The 25,511-nt window shown below is 39.2% G+C and overlaps 1 protein-coding gene across 5 annotated transcripts in view; it reads left to right on the forward strand.

The window, feature by feature from the left end:
- The window catches only part of mid2 (midline 2), a 137,491-nt gene that overhangs the window by 54,512 nt on the left and 57,468 nt on the right, over positions 1-25,511 (forward strand). For 3 of the 5 annotated variants that reach the window (XM_057349531.1, XM_057349530.1, XM_057349535.1), the window contains exon 2: positions 22,045-22,753. In XM_057349531.1, the coding sequence (XP_057205514.1) occupies positions 22,061-22,753 (693 nt within the window). In that variant the 5' untranslated portion in view covers positions 22,045-22,060. Of the gene's footprint in view, positions 1-22,004; positions 22,754-25,511 lie in introns of all 5 variants that reach the window. The other 2 variants (XM_057349532.1, XM_057349533.1) reach the window with 1 other exon arrangement.

The raw sequence follows: 25,511 nt of genomic DNA on the forward strand, positions 1-25,511 counted from the left end.
TTAACTTGTTTTGAGTGAAGTAATGTGAAGACATAAAATAGTAAGTTGCAATGACTTGTAAAGTCAGTTTCGTTGTACTTAAACACTTGTTTTACAGTTTACATGTTTCTGAAATAATATAAGTGTTCGCAAAGCACTTTCCTTCAGTGTGGTGTATTTCTGACTGAAACAGGATATGGAAAAATAATGCAGGGCGGGACTTGATTTTCCCATCGGGATGTGAATAGATTGTGATTTATTGATTCAAAATATCTTCCTCCACTGTGTGGTAGGGCTGTTCAAGGATTAATCACGATTTATTGCATCCAGAATAAAAGTCTGTGTTTACATAATACATGTCTGTGCACTGTGCATTATAAACACATATACTTTACATACATGTATATATTTAGGAAATATTTGCATACAGTATATATATTAATATTTATGTATAACTTAAATTATATATAAACTTTTATTTATTTTTATGTGTTTATAAATACAAAATTAATTTGCACAGTGCACAGACATTATGTAAACACTAACTTTTATTCTAGATGCAAATAATCGAGATTAATTCTTGATAGGGTTGGCCCAATAGACAATGCCATCATCCATTGCTGATGGCTGACAGACATAACGACGGTGAGCCAGCATCGTGATTCCAACAGATGTTTCACTTTCGTCATGTGACTCTCGCTGCTCTGTGCTGCAAATTCCTTTGTGAACAAATATGATCTAGGCTAAGGGGCATATAAGCTCGCGCTGTACAGACTGGCCTAACTTTATAACTGTGGAGCTCGCGTTGTATAAAGAAGACGCGTGATTGTGCATCCCGCGTTGTATAAAGAAGACGCGTGATTGTGCAGCCTGTGTAGTATAAAGAAGACTCGCGTCTGACTCGTGTCTGCGCATCCCACGTTGTATAAAGAAGACTCTTGTCTGGCGATGTTTCACTGTTGACATCGATTAGATAGACATCGCCCAACCGTAATCCTTGAACAGCCCTACTGTGTGGCCTAGGTTACATCAGCAGAAAAGAAAAGTCATTTTAGAGAACAAGAAAGTTATAACAGTTTAACAAAAGATTATAAAAAAAGCATTTTCTTTAAAGGGGTCATATGACACGGCTGAAACAAATATTATCGTTTGTTTTAGATGTAATGTAATGTGTATACACGATTTAAGGTTCAAAAACGCTGTATTTTCCACATACCGTGCATGTTTGTATCTCCTCTTTGCCCCGCCTCTCTGAAACGCGCAGATTTTTAACAAAGCTCATCGCTCTGAAAAGCGAGGTGTGCTATGATTGGCCAGTTAACCAGTGCGTAGTGATTGGTCGAATACTGCAAGCGTGTGATGGAAATGTAACGCCTCTTACCGTATTTGGAACATCAGGTTCCTCTTCAATTGTACTGACAGGTACGGCCACCTTATATGCGTATACATTTGGGCGGTCTTAGTCAAAACATACCATGAACTGACGTAGATTTGTGGGGGTGTGGTTACACGAGGCGTTTCAGGCAGGTCTGGGTGAGCATTCTCACACTTTCATTTTTGCAATTTTGCGTGTCTAATACATGCATGGGCAACTTGTTACACACCAAAGACACGTAAAAACACCTATTCGCGCCATATGACCCCTTTAAAATCTTGTGCACAGATGCCCCATACACATCAAACCCGGGGGCATTTATGATTAAAGCAAATGAGATAAATGTATCATTTCTTGTTGTTGTTTTTCAATTAGTAATGATACTGAAATACTTTGCAGGCTGCGACATGCACTGCAGAGACCTTACTAGTGTCGAAAATCCATATTTCATTGCACGCATCATCTGCTCCTGACTCATTTATGACCAAATCAAACAGCACGCCGTCTCAGAATAAGTTCACATGTATAACCCTTCCTCACATTTTGTGTGTTTACTTTAAAGTTGTCAGCAGATGGATCTTGTATCCCAGTTCTGCCCAGCTGAGCTCCGAGGATATGAGGTCTTTTGTAGGGAATACAGGTAGGAGGAAGAGAAGGGATCATGACGCAGGGCAGGCGCTCATTCTTTAGGTGTGTGGAGACTCCTACGCTCTCCATTGGTTCAGTAACAGCCCAACTTCAGGCAGTGCAGGATTACAGAGAATGTATGCTGTGCATAATCCATGAATTATGAATACAAATGAGCCATATGTTTGTGTTTCTGCTCGTGGTGGAATGCTATCTACGGCTCATTTTGCTAAAGCACATTTCTGCCAAGCTGTATGTTCAGTGGCTGTTTATCTCATTCAGTCTACAGTAGAATAAATACATGGAGACTGAGATGATGTGTGTGTAATGCTGTGTTTTAGGTGGAAAATCGCAGCTTTAGGGCTGTGACGGTGGCTGTGACAACCGCACCACCGCGGTGGTAAAGTGCCATGACGGTGGTGAACTGCCACGTCACTCTGACAAATATAGGTGTAATAAATATGAGAGTTGCGATAACGATTGCTAGTTGTAGCCTTTCAGTTGTGGATGGTTTTATTTAAAAGATTTTACATTAACAGAAATTATTGGCATATGTTGGTGCGTTCGAGCGCAGGCCTGCACGGCAAAACCCAGGTTATTCTGCGGGTTCTGCAATGGATCTTGTTGTGAAATGAACAGATACGTAAAATCAAAACTGGCTGTGACCCGTTTGCTTGGTGTCGGAGCGCGCGCAGGTTTTGCCGCGGTTGCGGAGAGACATCTATTCATTTGCGCTCCTGTGCACATCTTCTGAACGCGCATTTAGTGCAGCTGTACACATTTAACCTGGACCAATGTCAACAAGTAAGTTTCAGGAAAAAGTAAAGTTTTTATGGCAATCTGAATAGGAAAGCCAATGTAGGTTTAAACAGTTTGTTTCAAATGGAATTGTTAAGGACTGTAAGGGTTAATACGCCACTGACTGAAGTTACTGCAACAAGAGCTTTTTTATTTAGTATTTAGCTTTCTTATATCATTTAAGTTTTCATTATTTACTGATGTTTATTTAAATGTTTTATATGCTGTAGTGTACCGTTCCACTGATGGATTTGCGCGTTAAACATTGACGGATGTTTCATCCTCATTTATTTCAGATATCATATTTCAATTATTTAACAATTTCAAGTATTTAAATAAGGTCTATATTTCTCTTCCACTCGTCATGTGGTTGCTACATGCAAATATAATAATATAAATATTATTTATATAAATAATATATATTTCTCAACCACCACACCACCGCGGTCGATTTGTCTATTGGTGGTAAAAAACTGCCACCGTCACAGCCCTACACAGCTTTGACTGTTTTGATAAGGTTAGTCAGGGTTTTCTGGATCAAAAAACAGCCATAATTCATGTTAAAATGAGAGTTGACCCACAGCTCAGTCTGTTGCTGTTGCTTTAAATAAGCCCCAATACGAATTAATTGAAGATTTCCAAGAACAGTGTGTGTTCAATAAAATGTGCTCATGTGGTAAAATGTGAATGATGTATGGATACTATTGTTACATGGAGCTGTTTGTGCTAGTGTACCTTAAAAGCTTTACTAGTTAAATGACTCTGCATAGTGGTGTATTGTGTAGGCTGAGTTTGTATTTTATATTGGTCATATGTTAATGTGCTTATGGTTGTGACATAATAGCCATGACAGTTTTTCATTGACCTGTTTTTGCAGCTTAGTTTGTTTCTATAAATTGTTTGTGCTAAACCGGTGAGAGAATGTGTTGAGGAGAATGTACGTAATACAGCAAAGTCTTAAATTATACAGAAAATCATGTGTTTTATATGGTGCCTTTAAAAAGGGATAGTTCACCCAAAAATGAAAATTCTGTCATCATCTACTCACCCTAATGTAACTTCATACATGTATAAATTACTTTGTTCCGATGAACACAGAGAACGATATTTGGAAGAATGTTAGTATTTTCAGTTCCGCGACATCATTGACTACCATAGTAGGAAAAATTAAATGGTAGTCAAAGGTGTCCCAGAACTGTTTGTTTTCCTGATTTCTTCAAAATATCTCATTTTTTTGTTGTACAAAAATACAAATAAAGATTTTCTTTCCTACTATGGTAGTGTATGATGTCCCAGAACTGAAAATTGCTAACATTCTTTCAAATATCTTCCTCTGTGTTCATCGGAAACAAAGACGTTTATACAGGTTTGAAACAGCCTGAGGGTGAGTAAATGATGACAGAATTTTCATTTTTGGGTGAACTGCCCCTTTACAGTAAGTGTTGGTTAGGGCTGCACTGTATTAAAGAAAAATGCGTTATTCAATAAATTGCTGATTTTTTTAAATCAATTAAAATTGTTAAAATATTTAAATTATATAACTAGCATTAGGGATGTAACGATTCACTCAGCTCACGATGCGATGCGATTCACGATTCTGATCTCACGATGCGATTTATTCACGATTTACTCACGATTTATTTTGAAAAAATGAGTTGAAACCAATTAGAAATGAACAACGTCCCTTGCATTATTTCTTAAATGCTTCACGTTTCTTTGTATGATAAAATAATGTTTTATTTCAAATAACAAAACTAAACTGCAATTTTATAACAAATTAATAATAGAAAAAGTCTCTTTAATATAAACAAACTAATACTGTCTGTGCTTTTCTTGGATTTTTTTGCATTTAAGAAATATCAGCATCCACGTTTAGGTTTGCAGTGAAAATAGCGGCCCCTGCTGTTCAAAGAATGTATTGCGATTCAGTTCAAGCCTCAACCGATTTGAATCGTCGCTCATTATAACCGATTTTCAACCGGCTCACGGTGAATCGTTACATCCCTAACTAGCATACATGTTTCGCATTCTTGGAAAATCATCTTTGCAACTTCATTGCCTTAGATTTATAAAGTTCTATCTGCATTCTGAGCAGTTTTAAGATATTGAGCTTTAAAGTTTTTGCATTTGTAGATTAAACCTTTTTGTTTTCTAAAAAAAACTCCCAAAATGTACACAACGTAAGTAAAAAACATCACATAATGTGAATAAGAATATGTAACAAGTATGTTTTGACAGAAATGTCAGATAGAACCTTATAATTCCAAGGTGACGACTTCTGAATGTGATCAGCCATGTTTTACTGTTGCAGTACAGCACAAAATACCTGACAATGTTATTACAAACTATTGAGATATGCATATTCAGGGCTCTAGAGTGCGACCAATTTGGTCGCACATGCGACCTTATTTCTCAATGGTGCGACTAAGAAAAATCTGAGGTCGCACCGGTGCGACCAGCCGTTCGAGGGAGAAAAAAAGTCTCTGCGACTCTGAAAGTCTTCCTGTGATTCAACAACAGACACACAATAGGCCCATATCGTGGTCTAAACCAATCAGAGATAGTGAAGGGCGGACCCCCTCTGATTGGCCGTGGTCCAGATTTTCCTGTACGTGTGTGTACCAGAGGTCGCGTTAAACGAAAATTCTCTGTCATTGACAGATTTTTTTTACCAGTGACAAAAAATCTGAAGGCCGTCCGTCATTTTGACGTATTACAATGAGGGCAATTTGTAACTCCCCGTTTCCCTTCATTAGAGCGCGATATGCTCGCGAAAGGACGTGTGTGTTTTCACCTGTCATTGTTACCGACTAGACATGTGATGCGATCTGGGAAAGCCCGTCGGATGTGGCGCTGGGACGCGGGAAAGACAGTTCACCTATCAAAGTAAACCACATAACATGAAGAATGAAGGAGTAGCAATGCACATTTCCCACCAGTCCTGTGTAAACTACGGCATGCAAAGTTTTTTATACAATGTTTTCGTGAGATGACAGAGCTCCCCGTCTGCAGCACCAGAAATTATCCCCGGTCCGCTGCTCATGCGAGCCGGACCGCGATCGCAAAACATACAAGGGATGATCAAAAGTCCAGACACTATGCACATGATAAACAAGGTAAAACTTGCTTCACTGCTTATTAGTTGTTATCCATAATGTTTGTTAGTTTCCTTGTGTAGTGATAATGGCAGTGCGCTCGTTCTTTAAGTGTGCCCTGCACCATTTTCCTTACTTTCGTTTTATTCAAACGGTTTTGTACAGTATTTTTATAGACTTCAACACTGGGAAAGGTTTTTTTATTAAATTGTTATTAGAGTAAGTCTTTTACCACTGTAAAACTGATTTGGAAAGGGCTTGAATATGGTATCAAAAACTGTAATATATAAATTTGCACCATGTGTTGGGTTTTCCCAGATCGAATCACATATGAACATAAACATTAAAACATTAAATATATAGATGAATATAAACAACAACGGCTTTATTGGGCATTCAGTTGTATTAAAATACAACAAGTTCCGAGACGCAAGTACAGCGTGATGATGTCACAAACATAATTACCACGTAAAGCCACCTTACACCATAGTGACGGGTAATAATAGATTATGACAGATTTTTTACAAGCCTGTCAGTCAAAATGACGGACAATAAAAAGTCTAGCGCAACCTCTGGTGTGTTCGTGTGAAAATGCTGTGCTGCAGTCAGACAGAGAGAGGTGAGGAGCCTATAGGCCCGTCAGTTAAACAGAGTGGATGTAGCGCGGATGATGAGAGAAGATGTAAAGAACGATCGACAACTTTTTCGTGAATAATGTTAAGTTAAGGCCTGATCCGTCCGAAAATCATAAGCAATGCTCTGACACGGAGCCATCAACCTCCCAGGTTATGTCAAGCCCTGGTCCATTTATCTTGAGATGTTTTAAGTTTCAGTTCAGTGAAGCACTTTAAGCACCAACACTTTTTCAGTAAGTTACCTTTCTTGTAGAATTGTGCTTCAAATAAAGAACTTTATGTTGACCAGATTGTTAGTTAATCATTTACAAATCAATTTTGTCTATATGGACAGCGATTTAAAAAAAAAGTGAACTGGTAAAACTGCGGTGTTAAATGCGATGCGGTCGAAAATTTGGGTGCACCTAACTTTTGTGCTGGTGCACCTAAGAAAAAAAGTTAGGCGCACCAGTGCAACCAGTGCAAAAATTTAGTCTAGAGCCCTGATATTGCAATATTATGATAATTTCAATATATTGTGCACCCCTAGTGTTGGTTAAATAACTTGAAACTGGACTTTATGGTGATGACCATCTCTTTATAAAATCCACAGGAATCTGATCCTCTTGCTTTGCACAGAACAGACTCCTTGAAGTTATCTAATGTTGGCATTTGATTTCCCCCAGAGCCATATTTTCCAGTCTGTTTTCTGGTGTTCCAGAATCCTGTTTTAAATGTGTGCCCTGCAGTGTGTTGAATGAGAGGAGCTGAGTATCGCGCTACTGTACGCTGAAAGGTCCCGTCGAAGCCGCTTGCACGCAAACAACAAATTGCATGGCTTTCTGAGGGGGGCGGCCAATGTAATGGGGCTGCCTTAACTCAACACAAATGGAAATGCATAAACGAAACAGCAAGACTTTGACATTTCAACAAAAGGAATCGGCAAAACAATCAAAGTCAGCCAAGGAAAACAATGCCTTCTTCCTACCCCCGTCCCTAAAGGAAATACCAAACATTACAGCTGCTTATAAATAGCATATCTTCACTTTCTTCAGGGGCACGGCATCTCAGGGGTCTTTGGAAACACGCCAGGATCTCAACCACATCTGTCCTGCACTTCCTCCACACACATTTGACTTTTCCTTTCTCTTTGTCTGCTCTACTTCTGCATGGCTTAACAACCTTGTAACACCTCGCAAACATCTGCTCATTTATTAATAAGGAGCTGCACTTGTGCAGAGAGTGTTGGTGTGAGCGCTTCTGTGGGGACATTGACCTGAGCATCCCTGGACGTGATCATAAAACAACCACAGATACATTAAGGGTTCCCCTTGGCTGTGCCCACATACTGCAGCACGTGCAAAAATAAAATCTCTAGATACCTTTTGTAAACAGCGAAGTCAGATATTATTACCCAGCAGAAATATCTGAATGCACAGGGTTCATGTTAAGTGCTTACCTTTTTTGCTTAATAATGAGAACCTGAAAACCCGATTGTTTCTATTGACGGTTTTGCAAGCTGATGTTCATTGATGGATGCAGTTTTGAAAAGTGAGCGTCTGAATGAGAAATGCCAGCAGACTGTTTCAGAAATCATTTTAGCTTGAACCTTGTGGAAACGGTGGAGGACTTTTGAAAGGTTACATCAGCATTCAGGCAAGCATGTTCCTAGAGAACCGAGAACCTGCTCACCAGCTAATCAGTTCATTTGATTGGTCATGCGGTACTGAGCCAAATAACTGCACTTTCACACAGTTAATACCACATTTCACACTGCTGACGAAATCTGTACGGCTGGATAAAAATATTAATAATCAGAAAGGTCATAACTGTTATTCATCAGTTCCAGACATGTACATAGACAGTTTCATCGGACGCACACACCTGGCCCGAAGTGAACATCTGATCTGTTTTTTGCTGTAATATTACAATTTATTTTATATTTAATTATTATTTTATTGTATATTTAATAACTGTATTAAATTAAAACTACTCAAAAACTACCGGGAGTTTAGTTTGGGCCACACAAATTTTGTTTATGTTGTTGCCGCTGCAGCTGTCCATACATCAGTCTTGCCATTTATAAAGAGCGTTTTAAGAGTCAATAGTAGTAGTCCTGATTTTTGAGCATGCTTATTTATTTTGCTATCCTGAATGCACAGCTGTTACGGTTAGTGTTTGTATTCAGCACTACCATCCATGAACCGATCAGAACAGACCTTCAACCTATTTTTGCCTCCTGACCCAGCAGAACTCCATTTACGTATGTGCAGACTAGTTTCATGCAGTCTGCATAAAATTAGCATAATATTCAAAAAAATTTAGCGTAAAGGTGAGCCTTTAGTTTGGCCGTCAGTTCCTTGCATTTCTTATTAACACTTTCTGCCGTTCGTGTCAGCAAACTAAAAATGAAACAAGATTGAATGTGAATTTTTCATCTGCACGTTTGTTTACAGTGTGGCTTAACTGAAGGATTTGCAGCTCTTTTCGCACATTTCATCTCCAATAGATCAAACTCTTAATGCATGTCATGAGGGTTTAATACAGTGATGCTAAACCAGACCTCAGTAATGTTTGGAGATTCAGTACATCATCTTCTCCCAAATGCATGAAATAGAAGAAGTATTAAGGTGATGGGAACATCAGAGAAATGCGCCATCATCTTCTGCGTTTGTGAATCGATTCTCTCACTTGAAAAATGCGTAAATCAAAGAGTTTATTTACTCTGATGTCTGATGCCTCTGATGGTAAACCACAGCATGTAATACTTCTCTGTCAACTCCATTGGGAGCGTTCGTGAGTACACGGTGGTAACAGGAAAAGCTGCATTATCCCTGTTTCTAATTCCTACCCCTGTCTCTTCCCTAAAGGTTCATGGAGGTTAAGACACGGGGTTAGCAGTTCACATCAGAAACAGCAAGCCAATGGAACCAGCTCCTTTTATTCAGCCTGTTTCTCCATAATCTTGTCTTAATATTTCATGAGATTTGCTGCATTTTCAGCCCATTTTTATTCTCACCAGATGAAATGCGTCAATAATGAAAATGCGTTGGGTGGGGAGAATGAAAGAGATCATGGAGGTATTGTGTAGTGCTCAAGCCAGGTAAGACGCCTCTCCGGTGTTCGCAAAATGACAAGTCCTTCTAGAGTGTTAACTTTGTTGTGATTGGCCCGCATGGCGCCCGTTCCATCTGCTAGCGGTGGATAATTAATTTTACAAGCGGAAGCTGTTTTTGTTGTAAAACTGAGGTGTTGACCTCAATTCTGTGTTGACGTTTGAGGGACTGTAATGGAAATAAGTTGTAACAAGTCATTTTATTTATGTCACATTGATACATGATGTAATTAATCCATAATATTAGTAAATAAATTTTGATAACTCAAGTATCTGGAGATGTCTGTTCGCCGTTGGTGGTGTAGCATGCGTCGTCTTAACTCTGTAAATTTTATGTAATGAGAAACGTCTGAGTTTTGAATACTGAATTGTTATGAGATGTAATGAGATTTTAGTATGTTGGCAAGTCCTGGGTACAATCCGTGACATTGTTGATATCTGAAACCCTGAAACCGAGACGTGTGGGACGATTTGTTCTCAGGAGAAAAACCTGAGAAGCTCCAGTTTTGAGGAAACGTTCTCTATGTAATCACATTGCTGTATGGGGGAAACAACATATTGGATCCCATTTGAGATTTCTATTTTCTGAGGGAGATAAGCAGAACATCCCACCTTTTTTTCATTCGCCAATCTGCAAAGCCTGTCATTTTCATATCTGGGACAAAAGAGGCATTTCCATCATTTCACAGCCCTGCTATTTTCATGTGGTAGGGCAGCAGATGGGCTCTGACCTGGATCTGTGATCTTCGGACGTGAAGGTTACCCATCTGTGTTTGCGCAGATGCCAGAGTATTGGACCTCTAGTCAGCACCCATTTCTCTGATCCCCTGTGAAACGTAACCAGTGCATCGCTGTTTGCTTTCTATGAATAGAATCACATGTTTGATTAAGCCAGCTCTGTGTTGAGGAGAGGATGTGGAAAACACAAATGGACACCATCCACATGGGTCACAGTGGAAGTGGAAGCTGGACCATGGGTGTGGAAAACCAAAGCTAGTTTTTAAATAACTTAGCTGATGTGCAAAATGAAACTGATGAAAAAGAAAAAATGGTTACGAATGGTTACCAGTGATAATTATGATGGAAGTAGTTTCGCAACTAGTTAGGGCTCTTAGTTTCAGGCATAGAGCTGTTCAGTCAATATGTAGGTCAGCTTAAAAAATAATTTGCCATGAAACAAGGACTTAAAGTGGTGTTCACTACATACAGCATACATACACTATATACAACTACATCCAGCCGTACGTCAAACATGCATTAGGAAAAACCTATGCGTTATGGATGTCAAAAAAAAGATCCTTGTATATACTTTGTAGTATTTCTGTGAAATAAAATGCACAAACCAAAAGCAATAATAACCAACAAATGGAGAAGAGTTTGTTGTTTATAGAACAAAAAATACTTCTTTTATTTTAATTTTCGTGTGCACATTTTTGAATAAGACACTATGTTATGAATGTGACAATTCTGAAAGCATCACTCACCTGTCTTTGGAAAAAAAATGCTTTAAAAACAGAGAACTTGCGAGGTATTTAAACAAATATTTCAAGGTTATTTTAGTTTACTAAACGTTTTTCTTTTCATAAAAATCAAATCAAATATTGGCCTAAAATTATTAACTAAATGAAAAATTTTAATGTTGCCTCAAATAAACTGAAATAAAAAAGCACTAAAATTAAAATAATAAACAAAAACTAAAATAAAAATGTATTAATCTTATATACAGTAGCAACGTTAAAAATAAACAAATAAATTATAAAATGACAAAAGCATATACCAAAATTACTAAAACTTTAACAAAAATCAACATAAAAATCTAAAAATAAAAGCTAATTAATAATTTAATGGAATTGTTGCTACAAAGTTAGTCAGGTTTATCGACCAATAAACTCAAAGCCTTGTGGTAGTTTATTTAGCAATGTTTAAATCCATTTTTAAATCTTACTGTTTTAATAAAACACATTTTCACTTAAGACATTACATTTAATTTCTGAAAATGCATTTTGTACTACAAGACACGAAAGTTTCCTCAAGTAACTTTAACTGCAGACCTTATTTGACTTATAAATCAAAACCGCTTTTCTAAAAACCAGCCGAAGGTTCCCGAGGGAACCCGTTGCTTGAAAATTCTTTCTCTTGTGGGTTTTAGAACTACAAACTAAACAGCTATATAACCATGTAAGTACTGAGGAAAACATCACATAAATGACCATCTATGACTTCGGTCCACCCGACAGTCATTGTGCATCCTTATAAAAGCACATCCACTGCAATTATCCGAGTTTGGCCTCTATATAAAGCTTTGACATTAAAAATAAATAAAGTAGCACTTATGGTTTAAAAGACTGACCATTTACTTTCAAGACCAGCTGGTGGGAGCCGGGCAGCTTTGTGTTGACTCTCCCAGTGTGGTTATATTGTTTGGTTGAGCCGAAGCCAAGCTGCCCACTCGCCGCTGAAATCTCCCCGTGCCTAAAAACAGGCCTAACACATACGCTTTTCACACAGTCTCCAGGGGAGATGAAATAAACCGCTTGCCTAAGAAATACTTCAACCTGCTAAAGACATTTTCAACCTCCTGCCCCAATTTTAGGGCTAGCGTGTGCTTATTTAATAAGCAACCCTTCTCGGTTCCACATGAAGTCATAATCCTGTAATGTGTAATTAACATCCATAACCTTTTCGTTCTCATCACATATTTTAAGGAATTCTCTCTGCATACCGTTGTCTTTAGCTCGGTTCTGACTCACTCACATCTATTGTTAAGACCGATGGCTTAGAAAATCAGCATGTCGAACATTGAGACGAGTGAGACACATGTTTTGGAGCCTCCAACTGCACAATGGCTCACCTGTTCGTCTGAGAGCGATAGCTGTGGATGAAGAGATTATTGCTCGGTGTGGGCACTCTGAGACGCGTGTCGCATTTGTACGGTGGCACAATTTAGCAGTGGAATGCATAGAAGGGAATCGTGAATGTTCGCAGCGGTGAAGAGCTGTGGATTCTGTGCCAGACACTTCACTTAAAACACACCTGCTTGCTTTTATTCACTCCAGCAGCCTACTGATGCTGCTGATGTTGTAGTAGTGTTACAGCAGATGCTGAAGTGTTACGTTGATGCGTCATAAGGAGTTGTGTAATGCTGTGAAATTTAAGGATGAATTTTAATGTTTAAAATCACAGATGATGAAGCTTATCACAGATTTCTGTGTTATCGCATTGGTATATTTGTCTTGTTACAGTACAATTCACTGTGTACCTTGGAGGCCACATCCACACAAAGCCATAGCTTTCCCTATTCAATCTTTTGTTTCCTTTTAATTCCATAAACATGGTGTCGTCTAAGAAATATCTGCGTACACACGAAACCACTGACACCTACTCGATACGAGTATACATACCAAATCAGTATGTGGCGCTATAATTCTGACACAGAGATACACTAAAAACGGAATAGAAAACATAAACCTTTTTCACCTGGGTCATGACATCATTGTTTCAGAAAGTATACGGATTGGCTGTACACACGAAAACGCAAGGCTGTCGTTTTCAGATTTATCTACTCTGGGACCCGTTTTTAGGCTCCCAAACGCCGGATCTGTCTGGATGAAACAAAGTTTTTACGTACACAGCTATACGCGTCTCTGTGTGGACGGTCTTTAAAAGATGCTGGGGTGTTGTGGATGGATGCAGGATACATGGATGCTGTTGCTAGGGAGTCCTGGGTGGTTGCTAGGTAATTGCCATCTATGTAATAGTGATTAAAAGAACCGTATATTTTTTTTCAAATCCCTAAAGAAACCATATGGGCAACTCAGAAAAACATTACAGTCCTTCTGTAGTGAATAATTTTATCTCTTAAAACGCATCTTTGATTATCAAAATGACATTTCCTTAGAAAATAATTTTCTAAAATAGCTTGAATGTAAATAGACCCTCTGTTTAGTTGATCTAGGTTGATCATTAATATGCAAATTAGTCTCCGCCTCCACTCAGTTCCACTGATCTACTCGGTCAGCTGTGATGTGATTGGTTACAACATGTTTGTGACTTAGGAATCATGTGTGGGTTTAAGCTACATTTTTGTGACCATCTTTGTGGTAGTAAAGTCCCAGTGAAATTAAAAATTACAATGCCTGTTTTTTCATGAAATATTGCAGTGTTTATTGTAAATAGTTTATCAATGTGGGTCGTTCTCTTTTAAAAATCGTGTGCCCTCATAATCTTTAGTTGAAATCTGAAAATGCACTTCCGTCCTGTAATGACTATCCATCTTAGATGATGTATGTTAGATGGCTTGGGCCAAGCATCCGTTAATTCCTTCCCTTCAACATTTCAAAATGCAACGGCTGTTTTTATATATCCAATCAAATCGCAGAGAAAGATGAAAGCCACGCCCACTATTTTCTCATTCAAAATTCCATTTCACTCGGAAATATGTCAAAATACAGAAGTAAAAAGGAACGCAACTTCCGGTTCACGGGGACTTTAAGGATATAAAATGTAAAAACTTTTGAAAAAAGTAGATTTTCACCACAGGGGGGACTTTGAATTTGTGTCAAAAACAATGTTGTCCTTGTAATTTAATTTTATAAATGAATGTACAGTACACAATGTATTGTGTGCATTAACACAAATGCTAAAGTCTTAAGTTGTTCTTTGCTGAACCCTCAAAGAACCTTTGTGTACACTGGAGGATTCATGCTCACATGAACCTCCACCGAGCCTGTCGTCGCTAGGTCATTCGTAACAAATTTGGAGGTGATAAGCTGCGAATGGCCTCCCTGGCACCTGTCCCAACAGCAGCGCTCAGGGAATCCCTGAAGTCCAGTCACTCATTCTTAATTGATGTCTCTCCAGCCACCCATGAGGTGTGAGCCTGCAGCAGGGCTCCAGTGACGCTGTGTCCGGTTCAGACTCGCGACTCCAGCTGCCTGGTCACTCAAGCGGTAGAGAAGCTGCGGGAAACCAGTAAGCAGCTGCAGGTTGACAGGAGATAAATGGCTCCATTATAGTGTCTGGGCCGCAGGGCGGAGTCTGACCCACTGGCCCACACAGCACCACAGCAAGCGACTTACAAACATTAGACAGCATACTTCCTGAGACAAGCCAGGGAACACTAGCACACTAAGGTATCATCAGTCAATGTGTCCTAGCTGCACTGGCCTATATTGTAGCATTTGGAGAGCAGGTCAGTGTTGTGGTGGATGTATGATAGATTAAAATGTCCTGCAGGTTTAACACTATAATGTTGTTATTTGAATGTCAACAGATGGAGTACGATATAAAATATGGAGTACAATATAAAAAGCCAGAATTTTTTAGTCATCTAGAGCATGGGTCTTCAACCAGGGCTCCGTGGCCCCGTGGCCCCTAGGGGGTCCTCGGTGGAAGTGCAAGGGGTCCGCTAATTACTGTTTACTCACAGGCAACTTTTTGAAAAAAAAAAGTAAAGCACGGGTACAGAAATATTACAACCAATGTTCTCTTTACGCTGCGCGGACTCATTGAATCTCCCGCGCATTGCCATTTTAACCTGAGTGCGGACAAAAAAATCCACTCAGACAGCAGAAGCAATAGAAGTAACTTTACATTGACATCATCGTCTCCCTTCTGATAAATTCAGAGTACGCATGAAAGGATTTGCGTGCAAATAAAGTGCATTCTCATATATTTCTGAACTTCTCTTCAAATTGGTTAAAGCTGTAAAGCGCTAATTTGACATTGATATTGTAAACACTGACAAGACTATCGTACGTGTTTAAAATCAATGAAACACGCACCGTGTACTGATGGTGCACGTCAAACAAGTTGCCCCAAAAATAACTCTTTGCATGTAGCTCTCCTTAGTCTGATATGATGCTCTGCAGAAAAAACTTTTCTGTTTAACAGCCGCGACAATGCTGAGCCACGAGAAAGACAACGGAGCTCAGAATTATAAAATAGCGGTGTGTTTTGCAACACACAGAGAAGTGGAAGGAAAAAATAATAATTACACTTAATAAAACGGCCTGCTTTTACAACAGAATGCATAAAATCTGCACTGATTTCTTTCGCATCCAGAGACAACCTCCACTAGAATAGTCTTTGTGCCATTAACCAGGGTCAGTCATCTCATTGAAGCCTTAATAAAGACTAAGGTTCAGGATAAGTAAATTGTCCATGCTGCAAATCCCTTAAAATAATCAAACAATCTATATTAATAATAAAAATAATACACAGAAAAGTATGTATGTGCAACAATAACATGCATAATAGTGCTAATGTAATGTCTTAACATAATATTGCTGTGACAATAAGGGTTGTTTCTATTTAAATAGTAAAAATGTTTACACTTTTAGTATAAGGGGGTCCCTGCTCCATACATCTCTCATCTAAGGGGTCCTTGCCCCGAAAAACGTTGAAGACCCCTGCACTAGAGCTGTATATATGTATATGTAAAAAAGATACCATTTCAAATGTTCATTTAATCAGCATTTCTAGATGTGTTGTGGCCATTGCAATCCAGTGTCTGTTAAATTTTAACTAAATCAAACCTCAGTAGTGACAAAGTCATCCAACAGCAATGTGAAAGACTGACAGCATGATAAGCAGTGGCGGCTGGTGAACATTTTTTGAGGTGGGGCTGTGGCACACTGGCACAGCAAACAATTTCAGCAAGCAACAAAGTTAAAGAACATCTAGTTACCTGTTTATTTGTACTAACGGGTAGAGAAGCTTCGCGTGTACTTCTTCCCTTTTTCGCTTGTTCAAAAAATGTAGGCATTATAAAATCAACTTGTACTTTATGAAACACATTAAACTTCTATTTTAATGAATTATACTATGCAGTAATAAACAAAATGTAAACACTGCAAAATGTTTTGTCACAACTTAAATGACAGGCAGTAATTGCACAAAATTTATGCTTTGTTTTCTTAACAGGCACAGCTTTTAGTAAAGCTGTGGGTTTTTTCTATTATGCTTTTGCATAGTGCTCGTGTTAGCAGAGGTGGCGATCATTTCACACTGTCAATCCTCCTTCCTCCACTGACTGAACCCTCATAGCATTCAGAGAAACAGTTAAAACTACATAAACACATCATGTTTTATGCTTACATTGCACATATGTAAGAGACAGATGGTCTGTTTTTAGAAGAGGTTTGCCTTTGAATGTATTTAAAATAATGTAATGTACTTGTGGTACAGCCAGCTCAGCTGCTGTTCAGCTGTGTGCTGCACTGCGCCTGTTACGAACCGCCGTAAACACTAGTGCTTATGCGCGAGGCGCTGCGAGAGATGTTGAAACCCGTTGAACGTTGAAACTCGTCCGTCTTGCGCATGTTTACATGGAAAAAAAGTAGCAACGCGGGATGGAAAATCACGTCGTCTATGAATGGCCGGGCCGGTCACTGTAGCTCACAGCATGCACATACTGTGCAGTTATTAGCGTGTTCTGTACAGTAATGAAAACAGGTCGCACCACAACAAAATGTGCACTCATATAAATGCTCCCAAATATATTTTGAGGTCGCACAGATTAAATTTAGGGAGCATATGCGACTAAAATGGTCACAATTTTCGAGCCCAGCACTCCATCATGCCAATTGCGTAAGGAAATTGTGTTCTCGTGCCCCTAGATCTCGTCACACCCCTATAAGGCACATGAAAACTGTGATAAAAATCCAGGTTATTACACTAAAAATTATTTTGAACTTTTCCTAAATACAAATATTACTGTTGTATTGCTTAAAAGTGAATATATTAACTTGTTTTCATTGCAGTATTTGAGGTCTGCAAAAATACAGAGTATATTTTCTGTTGTTTTGCCCTCTTTCTCCAGTTTTCGTTTTCTGCAAATAAATGCAAATAGAAACAATATTTTTGTATTTGAAATGTATGACAAATATTTTTAGTAATTCACAGAATGAAACAAAAATGATAATTTTACCTAAACACATACCTATAAATGGTTATATAATAAACTGAAAATAATTTTTAAATGATCATTTTTTTCTGCAGCTGTCTATACATATGCTAAACACAAACATAAACATATACAATGGATTTGTAAATCAAAAGTAAACAATGAAGAGAGAAAGTTTCAGTTTTCCTCAGTCTGCTGTAGATGATCATTGTCTCATTATCATTGCATACATATAACTCAAGGAAGAAAAATCCTTTGAGACACATTAAAAGCGATTTGTCCCTATTGTTTAGACAGGGCTAATTTTCTTTGTTCCAGAAATGTCATATTCCTCATGACGCATGACTGTTGATTTTCTTTTTCCCCTCTGTTTTAAGAAGTGCAGAAAACGTCCCGGGAGACAAAGACAGGCAGTCAAATGCAGCTGCTTTCTTTTAACAAAGCTTTACTTAGTATTTGCATTGTAGGCTGAGTTGTTTTAGGAGTATTTGAGAAAACTGACAATCTAATGCGTCTGTTTAGTAGTAAATATACTGTACCAGCAGGGTTTATGCGAGGCAGCTAGTCATCGTCTTAAGTTGAGGTAAACACAGTACGTTAGGTAGCAGATGGAAATACGCTTGAGCGGTAAGTGGCTTTGTTAAATCATTACCATATGAGTCATCTTTTATAGTCGAGAGTGCTGTTTTTCAATTCCAGGTTGACATCAAAGGGAAAATAATGTCTTAATCAACCTGAAAACAGATCACGTAAAGCAGACTCTGCTCTGAGAGTGTGTGCATAAGCAAAAGCAGACTCAGATCAGCTGCCATATGGAGCACTTCATCATAATCAGATTATGACATGTGGGGTCTTTCTTTGAAAGTAGTCAAATGTTTACTTATCTGCGAAAATCTTCTCTAATCCATCACATCCTTCCTGGGTTTGTTGCTCTTACTCTATATGTATACAATGTAGGGCCCAATGCAATCCATTTTATTTTTTCCTAAATTCCGTTTTATGTTTTCCCAAATTCCGTTTTTTCTGTTTTGAGTTTTCTGGATTCCGTGTGTTCCTTTAATATATATCCCCACATGAAATAAATACTTCAGTAAACTATAGTATTCACATATAAACTATATTTAAAAACTCACAGTGGATACTTTACCATACAGGGAAAACAAAAATAGGGTATAATGTACTTAACTATGTTAATAAACCATCTTACCAGTACATTTTCTTTTTACTTTTGTTTTCATGTCTACTTAAATTTAAGAAAATTAAAAAATTCAAGGGGGATGGTGTGGTAAAATGTGAGTGTTGTAACTTATTCAAGTTAACCCGGACTTTTATTTTGACGGGTCGTCGCAGAGGGTGTTTGACAGTAGCTTCAATGCAGTTGGTTGAAAGCCCCACACGAGCATTGCGCTGGTTAGGTTAGGTTCTACACGCAACCTAACCACTTTTAAAACAAGCAGATTATTTAAACCGCATCGGAATAATTCTAACGTTATTCACAGCACAATTTGCATTTTGTTAGCTGTTCAGCGCTACTTTCTGGTTAAGAAGTAATACATTTGCCAGATTCCGTACCGTTCCATGTTATACATCAAATTCCGTTTTTATGCCTGGATTTCATGATTCTGTCCACATTTCCCGCATCGCGGAAATCTTCTTTTTTGTTTCACATAATAAAGAGTCACATACACTTTTGAACAACATGAGGATGAATAATGACAATTGTTTTTCTTTTTGGTTGAACTATACCTCTTTTCTAAAGACATGGTGGTCTGACCTGAGGCCGTCTATCCATCAACCTAATCCTCAATATTTAGGTTTCTTACTAGCCAAATAACTGCTCACAACAAAGCTGTATAACAAAGTTTAATGATATCTCAAAAGCCTCTTGATAACCAGCAAGGTGACTGTTAGACAAGGGCACAGACTTTTATCTGCATGTTGTTTATTTTGCAGTAATGGCTGTTTCTCGGTGCTGTTTTAATCACAAGCTGGCTGTCGGAGGAGCCTGTCGAGTTAAAGATCTCAGGATGTTTGCAGACTTAAAGAGCTCTTGCCTTCTCATAGGAGCTGTCAGATATTTTAAGCAGCAGTCTTAAGGGCTTCCCTGTCAAAATGGCAGTAACTTGCCGCTTCAGTAGACTAGCCTGTCTGGAAGGTTTGACACACTCAATAGCCATTAAGGAGGATGGAAGCTACAGTGTAATGTGGGAATGATAGGATAGAGACGGATGGTGTCACTGATAGATCAGACGGTGTTGTGAAATGCGATCATAGGCTTTTATTTGAGTTTAAAGTCCTGCATTGATTTGTATGTAACATCAGAGATGGAAATCATTTAAAGCCACAGCGCGTTCGGGCCATATCAATATGAAGTCACGGGGCTGAACACAGACCAGGGGAAGGAGAGATAAATATGCAAAAGTTAGAAAGTGCAAACAATTAGTCTTACATTGTCTATATACTGTATTTGAAACCCTTCTGAGTTTCATGTTGCTTTGGTAATCTGTGTTTTGCTGCAAATGTTTGTTATGTGTATGACTGTTGAGTCCTTCATATAACAGCTGATATATCATTCACATGCATGCATTTAGCAGAAATCTTTTATCCAAAGAGACTTAAAAGGGTAGTTCACCCAAAAATGAAAATCCTAATGTCATTCCAAACCTGTATGGCTTTCTTTTTTATGCAGAACACAAAAGAAGATATTTTGAAGAATTTTGGTAATCAAACAACACTGGCCCCCATTGACTTCCATTGTGTGAAAATCAATGGAACTCAAAATATCTTCTTTTGTGTTCCACAGACGAAAGAGTCATATAAAGATTTTGAACAACATGAAGGTGAATAAATGATCACAGAATTCACATTTTTAGGTGAAAATTTAATACCTTTTTAAGGTATACATTTTGATAATCATGCATTCCCTGGAATCAAACCCATAACACTGACATTACTAGTTCTAGACAAGAAACACCCAAGATAAAGCGATTCAAAATAAAGGCTGGATGTACAGGTGTTGTGCTCTGTGATGGCTGTGCTGATTTCTTCCCATTCATATTCATCAAAGCAGAAACTGATGTGCTAAACCCACTTCATTTAAACTACAAAGATGTGGCAGGAGTCGTGTGTGGTTAACAATTACAGAGCAGGAAAATACTTGTCGAGTGTTTTCGTTCAGGGGTTTTTGCTTTCTTTTAAACAGTCTTAGAGGAAGTGATGCATTATATTGCTTGTGACTTGATGGGGAGAGAAAATGTTGCTTGATGACATTGATTGCTTAGCTGAAGCGCAACCTGTGTGTGTGTGTATGTGCTCATGTTTGTCTGTGCGCTTCACTCACAATTGCTTTACTCTCAAGCCCAAAACCTGTAGTAATATCTCAGCACAGCCGTCTTTACTGTAAGCTGCATTTTTACTGTTTTTTGAACCGGTCATATTTTATGCTATCTTTATAGTGTTATCTACACCCACAGAAAAAATTGAGAGACCACTGCAAATTTTCATTTCAATTTCAAGTATTTCTAGATGTATTGTGGCCATTCCAGTCCAGTGACTGTTGAATTTCAACAAAATCAAACCTCAAGAGTGACAAAGTCATCCAACAGCAATGTGAAAGACTGACAGCATGACACACACATGAAAACTGTGATACAATCAAGGTTATCATATAAAACATATTTTTTGAACTTTTCTTAAATACATATAGAAGTATTAGTTTTGCATTGCTTAAAAGTGAATATGAACTTGTTTTCTTTGCAGTATTTGAGGTCTGAAAAAATACACAGCATCTTTTCTGTTATTTTGACCTGTTTCTCCAATTTTCTATTTCGAAGAAACAAGATTATTATTTGAAATTTGGGAGAAATATTGTTAGTAGTTCACAGAAGGAAACAAAAAACACATACCTATAAAAAGTACATTTTAAAATCAGAAGAACGGTCTCTGAAATGGTCTCTTAATTTTTTCCGCGGCTGTATATATAAAACCATTATTAAGGTGATCGTTCACCCAAAAATTCTTTCATCGTTTACTTGCCTTATGTCAATCAAAACTTTATTTCTTCTGCAGAACACAAAAGAAGGTATTTTGAAGTTTGTTGGTAACCAAACAACACTGGCCTCCATTGACTTCCATTGTATGAATACACAACCACTGACACATTTCTCAAAATATCTTCTTTTGTGTTCCACAAACTCATATACTGGTTTTGAACAACATAAGGGTGAATAAATGATGAGGGATTTTTTATTTTGTGGTGCACTGTCCCTTTAAGCCTGCTAACACTGTTGTGCCAAAACAGTGCTTTGTTGTTAAACAAATATGTGCTTGCTATCATTAACCAAACTGCTTAAAGTTAAAGAGATTTTCCCCTTTAAAATAATTGTTTAAAATCGCAAGTTATGCGATTTATTTGCTTTGAATGTGAAAATCTCTTTACGCTGCTTTTGCCGTGCTTAACTTGCTTGCCACTAACCCGTAGCTATCCGCCGCACAGGTGACTGACCAGCTTCTGTGGGATTTGATGTCACCTTTAGATCGGTTCAACTGAAGATGGAAACACTGGAGTCGGAGCTGACGTGTCCAATCTGCCTGGAATTGTTTGAGGACCCCCTCCTGCTGCCCTGCGCCCACAGCCTGTGCTTCAACTGCGCCCACCGCATCCTGGTCTCGCACTGCTCTGGCACCAAGCCCCTCGAGTCCATCTCCGCCTTCCAGTGCCCCACCTGCCGCTACGTCATCACGCTCAATCATCGCGGCCTGGAGGGCTTAAAGCGCAATGTGACGCTGCAAAACATCATCGACCGCTTCCAGAAGGCTTCTGTCAGCGGGCCCAACTCCCCCAACGAGAGTCGCCGGCCGCGGCCCTACAGTGCCACGCTCGGTGGGAGCGCGCGGGGGAGCCCTGCCGGTAGCGCCATGTCCGTAGAGCGCGTCGGCTGCCAGTTCTGCGATCAGGAGCCACCACGTGAGGCGGTGAAGACGTGTGTGACATGCGAGGTTTCGTACTGCGACCGTTGCCTGCGGGCCACGCACCCTAATAAGAAGCCCTTCACCAGCCATCGTCTGGTGGAGCCGGTGGCAGACTCTCAGCTGCGTGGACTGGCCTGCCTGGAGCATGAGAACGAGAAAGTGAACATGTACTGTGTGGTGGACGACCAGCTGATTTGCGCTCTCTGCAAGCTGGTGGGACGACACCGCGAGCACCAGGTCACCTCGCTAAGCGATCGCTTCGACAAGCTTAAGGTAAGCCCACAACATGTTTATTCAGCTGTTTTAAAAGGAATTGTTTACCTAAAATATAAAAGTTACTTTTTCTTTTTTTAGAAGGTTTTTCAAAATGCCACTGTGCAAGTAATTTTAGTTTTTGAAAACATATTATAGCTTAATGTAAAGTACAGTAAAGACTGAACGAATAGTTCACCCAAAAATGAAACTTCTGTCATCATTTACTCACTCTCATGTCATTTCAAACCTGCATGATTTTCTTTCTTCTGCAGAACACAAAAGAAGATATTTTGAAGAATGTTGGTAACCAAACAACTTTGGAGCCCATTGACTTCCATTGTATGGAAACAAAACATTTCTCAAAAAAATTAATTTCGTGTTCCATGGATCATATACAGGTTTTAAAAGACATGAGGGTGAATAAATGATCTTCATTTTTGGGTGAACTGTCCCTTTATATCATTTCCACATATCTACCTCTATAGTTAGCTATTTACCTTAGGAAGATTCTGACTTTTTTGCAAAATATGAACTAGTATTTTTTGTCTCACAAAACAACAAATTCTCATTTTGGGGTAAGCTATTCCTTTATACTACCTCTGATAACTAAAAATGTATTACTTGGATATTATTCGGTTAGGCTTTTGTTATTGAAACAGCGACTTGCTCGATATGTGATATATTTCCCTACAATTCAAATCAAGATGCCTTTTATATTTGCTTGGCTCTTTGCCATACCGACATTCCTCAGTCTCCTTCATAAAAGCTTTGCTGTCCCACATGATGTTTCGTAACCATTACTTACACAAAGTTTTCTTTTAGTAAACTAATTTCATTTCATTAGCATCAAACTCACTCATTTTACCCAATATTTGTTCGCTCTCGTGGTGAGGTGCTTCCTGCATAGCAGCAGCCAGGACTGGCCAGCTGTTCCACTGAGCCCAAGTCATTATCATATCAGATGAGTCTGCAGTCCCTAAAGCCGTTCTCTGTTTAACGCTGAAACACAATGCTGACCCGCTACAAAGAACTTGATTGCTGAATCAGGGCTAAAATACAGAAGCTCGCATGAGCTCATTGGAGTCACCGAGCTCTCAACCCCGAGCAAAGCTCTTTGTTTCAGTACACATACACAGTATAATTATTCACAGCTGCGGGATACTCGACAACAGCCAGAATTACATCCGATCTGGGTTGTTATTTTAATAGCATCATAACAAATCTTTATAGGTCTTGTGGTTCTCGGCAGATTCAAGTTACAGGAGACGGACAGGTTGGGGCTGTGCATGCTAGTCGAGTTCTCTTGGGGTGGATTTGTTCATATGAGCCCACGTAGAGGCCTTTACACCATCGTAATCTCGCTGTTATGAATAGACAGCTATTGACTGCGTCAGGTATAGTGGGCACATGCGATCTGCCTGTGATCTTTTATCCCAGCTGACCTCTTTGTTCACACCAGCTCACATAAAGGAAATTCCGATCATTGACGTTGGCCCCGTATGGTTTTGTGAAAATGAACGCAGCTTTGCTGCGTCGATTGTGCCAGATGAAGTTCATTGTGGCACGCAGAAAGTCGATACCTGAGAAAGTTGCTCTCCTTTTGTCCAAAGGTCCTCTCGCAGGGAACCTGCCATTATACAAAGGTTACAGCATCCAGATCGACATTTAATTTCCTCTCTGAATCCCGGCGGAATGAGAGGATTACCTCCAGTTTAAATTACTCGCTGGAATGTTCGGTCCATAATAACATCTTACGCCTAAAATGCTTGGACACATTCTGCACGCTACTTGTAATAGCCTTCATTTAGGAAACTACGCTTAGAATGTGCTTTAATGCAGTTTTGTGAACTAACATCCATATTGGGGCTTGTGTCTACATTGCAGAAGCTTATTTGAATATTCCCCCGCTGGAGCTTTGAACCTGTCTAACTTTGAACTCCCAATCCACAACCTGAGAGAGAGAGAAGCGCTGTCAGAGCTCAGGGCTTCAAACTTTTAATCTTTTTGCGGCTCGAGTAAAATGAGAAATCCCTGTTTGTGCGTGAGCTTCACGGTGGATGATGATTCTGTGCGTTTAGATGAGCTCTGCCATTTTCAAGTCAACATCCTCCGAGTCACATTTAGTGCAGATCCAGAGCGGAAGCTGCTTGGGAGTTGAAGGGCGGCTTTGGAAGCGGTTGTTGTGTCCGTTGTGGGTGATTTGTCTCGCTAACATTGTTACAGGCCGCTAATTGATTGAGCAGGTACTCGAGTCATTGCGTGCTTTACTTCAATGAGCTAATCAGATGTACTTCTTTTAGAAACTCATCATAGCCTCTCCACACACTCTTCAACTCCGAAGCATGCAAGACAAACATTATGTTTGGGCTCTCCGCACCGCTCAGCGAGCGTTTTCCATCATCTTATTGATCACACACCCGTCTCCTGCGTTTGAACGTGACTCACATGTGGAACGCCGGAGAGCGAGGCCTTGAAAGCATGACAGCGCTCTAGCGAACGCACAGGGCCAAACACACAAAATATGAAAAACGCTGTGATTAAAGGCTTAATTTCTATTTTGGAAAAGTTGCAAGTCGCAGCAGTCAGCTTTGATTAAAGTTCCACCCCGTTTGGCGCTTGGGCCTCTTACTCTAAGCTCCTTAGGGAAGCTGTCTATCTTCTTACAGATATATGAGCCCGGCTCAACAGACACCAACTCCACCAATTCGGCTGCATTCAGCGAGCATCAGTGGGCCACTGGGGTCACTTTCAATATGCTCCTAAAAGAGCTTTTTAA

This window comes from Triplophysa rosa, linkage group LG13 (assembly GCF_024868665.1).
Source record: "Triplophysa rosa linkage group LG13, Trosa_1v2, whole genome shotgun sequence".
In the NCBI taxonomy this organism is placed as follows: domain Eukaryota; kingdom Metazoa; phylum Chordata; class Actinopteri; order Cypriniformes; family Nemacheilidae; genus Triplophysa; species Triplophysa rosa.